At 38.7% G+C, this 6,178-nt stretch overlaps 1 protein-coding gene across 1 annotated transcript in view; it reads left to right on the forward strand.

The window, feature by feature from the left end:
* LOC144659139 (uncharacterized) overlaps window positions 1-6,129 on the forward strand; it is an 18,989-nt gene extending 12,860 nt beyond the window's left edge. The window contains exons 3-5 of the mRNA XM_078519584.1: window positions 4,124-4,196; window positions 5,448-5,693; window positions 6,113-6,129. Of these exons, the coding sequence (XP_078375710.1) occupies window positions 4,124-4,196; window positions 5,448-5,693; window positions 6,113-6,129 (336 nt within the window). The remainder of the gene's footprint in view (window positions 1-4,123; window positions 4,197-5,447; window positions 5,694-6,112) is intronic.
* The last annotated feature ends 49 nt before the right edge of the window (window positions 6,130-6,178 follow it).

The raw sequence follows: 6,178 nt of genomic DNA on the forward strand, positions 1-6,178 counted from the left end.
GCGGTACGGCCGTTCACTTGGTATCACGCGTCCATCACGCGTGACCACACACGCGATCATTTGCTTTTCCTCCGTGAGTGTTCGTTGGATGCGTTTGTGATGAAAATGAAAATATTTTCAAATTGTCGTAGGGAAAACAATTTCCTCCGCTACAGCTTGACGTGTTTACCGCAATGTGATGCTGAACGAACTCTAGGGTGCTTACCATTTGTTGGAGAGAACCGGTTGGAATGACCACTGAAAAATGGAAAGGCTTCTTTCCAAATTAGCAAACTAACCGAAATAGATGTCGCTTACCATTTGTAGCTCAGTTTCCTGTTATTTCTTTCCGTTGGTGGGAGACTTGAAGGATGGGAGACTAGAACTGGGAAACCTCACAAATGGTAAGAAAATTTCTGACGTTCCGTCAATTTCCAAAGAGATTTTCCAGAAAAAAAACTGTTCCATTTGACTTTCACCGAAACAGAGTTCTTGATTTTTCTGTTCAACGGTCGGCATGCACGGCAACCAAATCAAAATAATTGTTTACCGTAAAGTTCCGTGCATAAGCCGCACCCGTAGATAAGCCGCACCCCCGATTTGGAAGCTCAAATTTTGGAAAAAAAAATATACAGACCATAAATTTTGAAGTTCAAGTGAAGTTCTATTGGTAAACAATCAAGGGCACACAAGCACAGTTTCGAGACACTGACACAGTGGTTGTTGCAATGTTTAATATAAATTAAGTCTTACGAAAGCTAAATTTCACTTGTCATACCTTTTTTTTAGTTTGAGTTCACAATATCTTAAACTTGGATGCCCTCTTGATAACATTTTTTCGAGATTATCACTTCTAAACACTCCTGAAACACTTGTAATTCGTTCGAATCGTTCGCGAATGATGAATGCTTAATTGTAGAGAGGAGTCTGGGCATTAAAAACAAACATGGCGGCATTTTCTGCGGAAGAAGCCACGTTTTTATTTCAAGATTCTTGGAAACTGCTACCCGCAACAGGATAAAAACTTCATGCAGAATAAGAGTTTGTAAATCCAGCAGATCTATTTGCTGTGAAGGTCAATAAAAAACCGAAGCGATCGGCCATTTGCCTTGTGCGTATTTGCGTTTATCTTGGTGCCTTTTCGCACGCGGCGGAAATACATGCTTCGAAGTGACTGGCAGGCTTACTGCAAACAGCTTTGCAGAGGAACTAAAAGGTAGTGAGCAACAACAAAGTTTTCAGGATGTTATATGTTTATTCAACGACGTCTTGAGAAGTTTTTTTATGAATATTAATTAGGCCTTTGAGAACTCCAACCAGAGATGTTTCCGTAGATAAGCCGCACCCCCGATTTTTGACTTGAATTTAGAGGAAAAAGGTGCGGCTTATACACGGAACTTTACGGTATGTTCCAAAATGACGCTAAATGGCGGTATAAAACTGCTCCGACGTCTCGGCAATACTGCCTTTTTTGGGGTGGCACCCTGAAGAAGGCAGTATTGCCGAAACGTCGGAGCAGTTTTATACCGCCATTTAGCGTCATTTTGGAGCATAAACAATTATTTTTAGCATAAAAGACGCTACACAGTTAAACAAATCAAAATGTCAACGTCTCCCAGTTACTTTTCAGACATTTGTATTTTTTTTATAGCTTGTTCAAATTCCCCTCCCCTGGCGGAAATAGTGATTAATACCGCGCATAACGATTACATTTTTTGACCAAATTCCCCTACCCCTGGGGCATAAATGGGGAAAAATGAATAACTCAGCAAAATTGGAGAATAACGTTTACCATGAGATAAATCACTATACGGTGGATAGCGAGGTAGGTTTTGTAATCGTTTCTTGCGCAAGTGCTTTAGTTGGGGGAGCGTCTGTGCTAAACTGAACAAAGTATTCACGTACGAAATGCCTTTAGCGACGCAGTCTATATGGCGCAGCAAATATATACATATATCTATAAAGGTGTGAATGTAGAGAGAGAAAACAACAAAGAATAAAACGGGTTTTCCTCGCGTTGACCTCGAAAAAGACAGAAGACTACCTGTGCTGGTTGAAACATTAGCTAATAAGTTTGGCCGTCTTGCGTAGTCCTAGTCTTGCAATAAATTTGTTTAGTTTTAATGCGGGGTTTAAGCACTCTACAAAAGTCTGCATTCGCGTCTTTGTAACTCACATAGCCACTTAAATTGAGTCGGTGATGAAGAAAATTATCATTTGAAGCCGCAATTCGTCACTTGCAATGTGGGCACTCAAGAGGAAAAATTTGTCCCCATAAAAGCCCTTTTCTAAAACAAAACTGCAGTAATGACGTTTATCGGTAAATGGACAGATGGAGAACTTTGTGGGATCCCGAAAAAGAGAGTGGGTACAAATTCAGTCTCCTAGCTACCAAAGTGTAATATAATATAGAAGATTTGAACAGAAGGAATAGATGTACACAGGCCAGGCTAACAACCTGACCGCCATTTCTTCGAATGTCCATATTCACCCCCTCCCCCACCTCCCAAAAAAGACAGAAACAACAAAAAAACAATAAACATACTAGTTTTAACCTGATATAAGATGGAAAAACTTGCTCTGATTATTTAATGGTTTCCGACATTTCAGAGCTCAATTTCAGAGCATCAAAACCGATTGCATCGCATACATTACACTGCATCCAGTGTATTTCTCTTCAACTATTTATCAAAAAAATTCAATGGAGAAGTTGAAAAAAATTCTCACTTTTACAAGAAACGCATATAAGGCTAAGATCAAGCCCCGGTTGTTCAGAGATAACGCCATCCGCTACTTATTCCGACAAAAACAAACATTTGCGGAGGAAAAGCAAATGAACACGCGTGTGTATAGCTGTGTATAGCTGTGTTGGGCTATGTATAGGCGTGTATAGCTGTGTAGGGCTAGGCTATGTATCCCTTTTATGAATATCCCTATATAGGATTTAGTCAAACAACTATATGATGACTACACTACGTACTTGCCCCAGTGAACGCCCGTACCGCTGACTGAAACGGCAGGCTCAAAGGTAGAAATACAACATGGCGGCTGTTTATTTTCCAGTTAAATTTATTTCATGCAAACTGGCTGAGACAAGTGTCCTTCCGTGAACTTTGAACAGCTCTTTGAATGACTTTATTGACAACCTGTTTACACCTTTCACGAAGAATGAACCACGATGTATTGGCTAAGTTCATCGCGCCTCAAAGCAACAGTACATGTCAATTGAGATCGATCGAAGGATAGAAGTGCAGCGAGGAAGAACAAATTCTTCAAAAGAAAGCATCTGTGTGTCGATAAGTGGCATGTATGTAGTATTACTTTCTTGTTTCTTAACTTTGATGTGCCTAAATGTTGAATTGAGCGAGCTTTTGAAGAAAATCTTTCGCTGCTATTTTTACATTTACTATCACAACATTGCCGAATTATATGGCTCTGAAAACGCTCCGAAAAATGCCCTAACTGCCAATCTTCGCCAATATTTTGATTGTTATCTATAGATTTATGCTTGATTAGCTATTTCGTACCGATTTTATGCCAAATTGAGGCAAATAAATGGCTTCTGTGTTTCGGTGAATTTTGATGAAATAGCAAGAAATCGTTAAGTCACGTGTGTTTAGTTCCTCAATACTAATAGAATATTAAAGTCCCCAGACATTTTGTGGCATTTTTGTGAAGTTTAATGATGGATTTCATTACCCATGTAAGAATAATGTATATAAGTTGTTGCTCATGGGAGATATTGGGCACTAGTTAAAGGCTATTTCCAACAGTACGAAATGTGTACCTTCCAAAAGACCGTTTGAGGAGAAGAAATCAAATCGGACGGTTGAAGTGAGTTATTGTACTTAAAGCCTAATAACCACAGAATATAACGCAGTGAATTTTATTTTCAGAAGTCTTTTTTTCTTGTGGAACTGGTCAATCAAAGTCAGCTAATTAAATATGCATAAATTAGTGAAAAATGGCCATTTTTTCAAAAGGTGCCATAACTTGAAGGGAATAATATATTTTGAGTTGATGTTTTGCCACAGTAAATAGCTCACCATACCCAACATTTATGCTAAGTTTGGGCGAAATCGGTGACATGAGCTGTATCACATGTTGCCTGGTCCTCTTATGGACACACTCTTAACTCTCATAGTGCCTCTCTCCACCCAAGAGTAACTCAGAGATTCAAAGGACAGTGCAGAATGCGATGGAGCCGACAATTGAAAGTATGATGTTTTATGTTCGTGTTTATTTGCTTTATTTTACTTTCGGAAAGCCTCAGAAAAGCCTGTTCGCAGACTACTTGTATTCCTTCCCGGGTATGCATTACGCTAATCTTTGCAACCGTAACACGACACTTCGTTTGAAACAAGATACTTTTGTTTTCCTTGAAAATGCTGTAACATGATGCTTTTGTATTTTTGTTTGTTTTACGGTGGCATCGATGACATTTGTTTAATTTAATTAAGTTACGGTTTAAACTGCGCGAAAGACGATTCTCAAGAAGTAAAGAACAAAACTAATCAAAAGACATCTTTTTCGAAAGGTTTTTTAAAACGCAATACAGCTAGGATATTTGTTTCCTGGTTATCAGCAGTTTACGCCGAAAATCCCGGTGCAAGTTTTTTCATACCCAATTACGAAAGCGCTGTGAAAGTCTCAAAATCTAATTTAATTAATTTGCAGTTTTCACTTGGTGCCACGGTGTCTGCAGGAATCCTACCGCAAACACGCAATACAAGCGATATTCACGAGAGTTCCAAAAATAACGTAAATAAACTCTGCGCATGCGTTTGGCGCAAATTACATTGCCCTAGAAAGAGTAGCACCACAAGGAGAGCAAAGGGTTTACTGAAACAAATATATACCTTTGAGATCTTCATATAAAAGTAACGTATATATGCTCTAGGTTTTACCTGGGGGTACGGTCAGGTGCCTCCCACCCCCTACCCCCTTCACAGAAATAATTAATTAATTGATATTAATTAATTAATTGGTGATTAAAAGTTTACACCATAGCGCCTTAGCGCGTTAGAGGTTTAGCAGACGACAACCCACCAAACCATCACAATAGTGCATTCTGCACTAAAAATGAGCTAGTAACGGCGAATTTACGACTGGGGGGGGGGGGGGGAACCCTGCGACGGACTATCATCCCATCCACGGGGGAGTAGAAACACTCCTAGCCACTTTGTGCTACAGAAACCGGGATAAGCTCCGGCCTGATGAGCCACTTGGCTCGAAAGCAGGCTTTACCTTACACGAAAAACACCAAATGTAATTGTTTATATACAGTTGATGTAAAAAAAAGATACTCTTGAGTCTGTTCGTTTTACAAATAAAAACATGATGTCTTAAAAACTACATTTGTTTGGCTCTAGGAAAAATCTGTATTATTTATGTTCAGGATTATTTCTCCCGGCCGAACGTATCTGACTGATCAGTAAATAATATAAACTTATTCAATGTTCGTTTAGCTTCACCCAAGATAGTGTCACCAAGTTCTGTTGTGCGAGCATTACCATGGTACAGACTGTGGTGTCGAGTCACAGGAACACCACCCATATACACATCCCTTGTCAGGGTAAAGAAGAACAAACACATAGTCCTGGTAAATACAACAGACACTGCAACTATCCAGCTAAATAAAGAAGGAAACTACCGTTGTGTGGCCACTAGCAAATATGGAACTGACGTGAAAGAGTTCTCGGTCATTTTCACCGGTAAGACATCTTTTAATGAGGTTCACCCAGGTTATTTCTATTTGTTAAGGTCATCAATACATAAAAACCACACATTTTCTTTGGCATTTATGGTTCTGCCCAATACGGTTACAGTATTTCATTCTGTTGCGTTAGCTATAATTTGGTGATAAAAATGAACAGGTAAACCGGCACATCAAAGTAGTCTATTAATTATTTATTTATTTATTTAATTTATTTATTCATGATTACTAACGAAAACTTAATTAAAAGATCTGTTTCTCTTTCTTCGTATAGTAGATAGGCTGAAAATCTTTAAAGCATCCAATGTTTAAGTGAACTAAACACCATCACTCTCAAATGCGTGTTTTCTTTACAATCTTTCCTGAAAAATTAATCAGCACAAATTGTATTAGTTTACTGTTGACTTTTATTAAAAGACACTGCGACCATATAAAGTTTATCTTCCAATCTTGACTCATTTATGTTACATGAAACGCATATTT

Source organism: Oculina patagonica, chromosome 7 (assembly GCF_052425735.1).
Source record: "Oculina patagonica isolate OP01 chromosome 7, crgOcupat, whole genome shotgun sequence".
Taxonomy (NCBI): Eukaryota; Metazoa; Cnidaria; class Anthozoa; order Scleractinia; family Oculinidae; genus Oculina; species Oculina patagonica.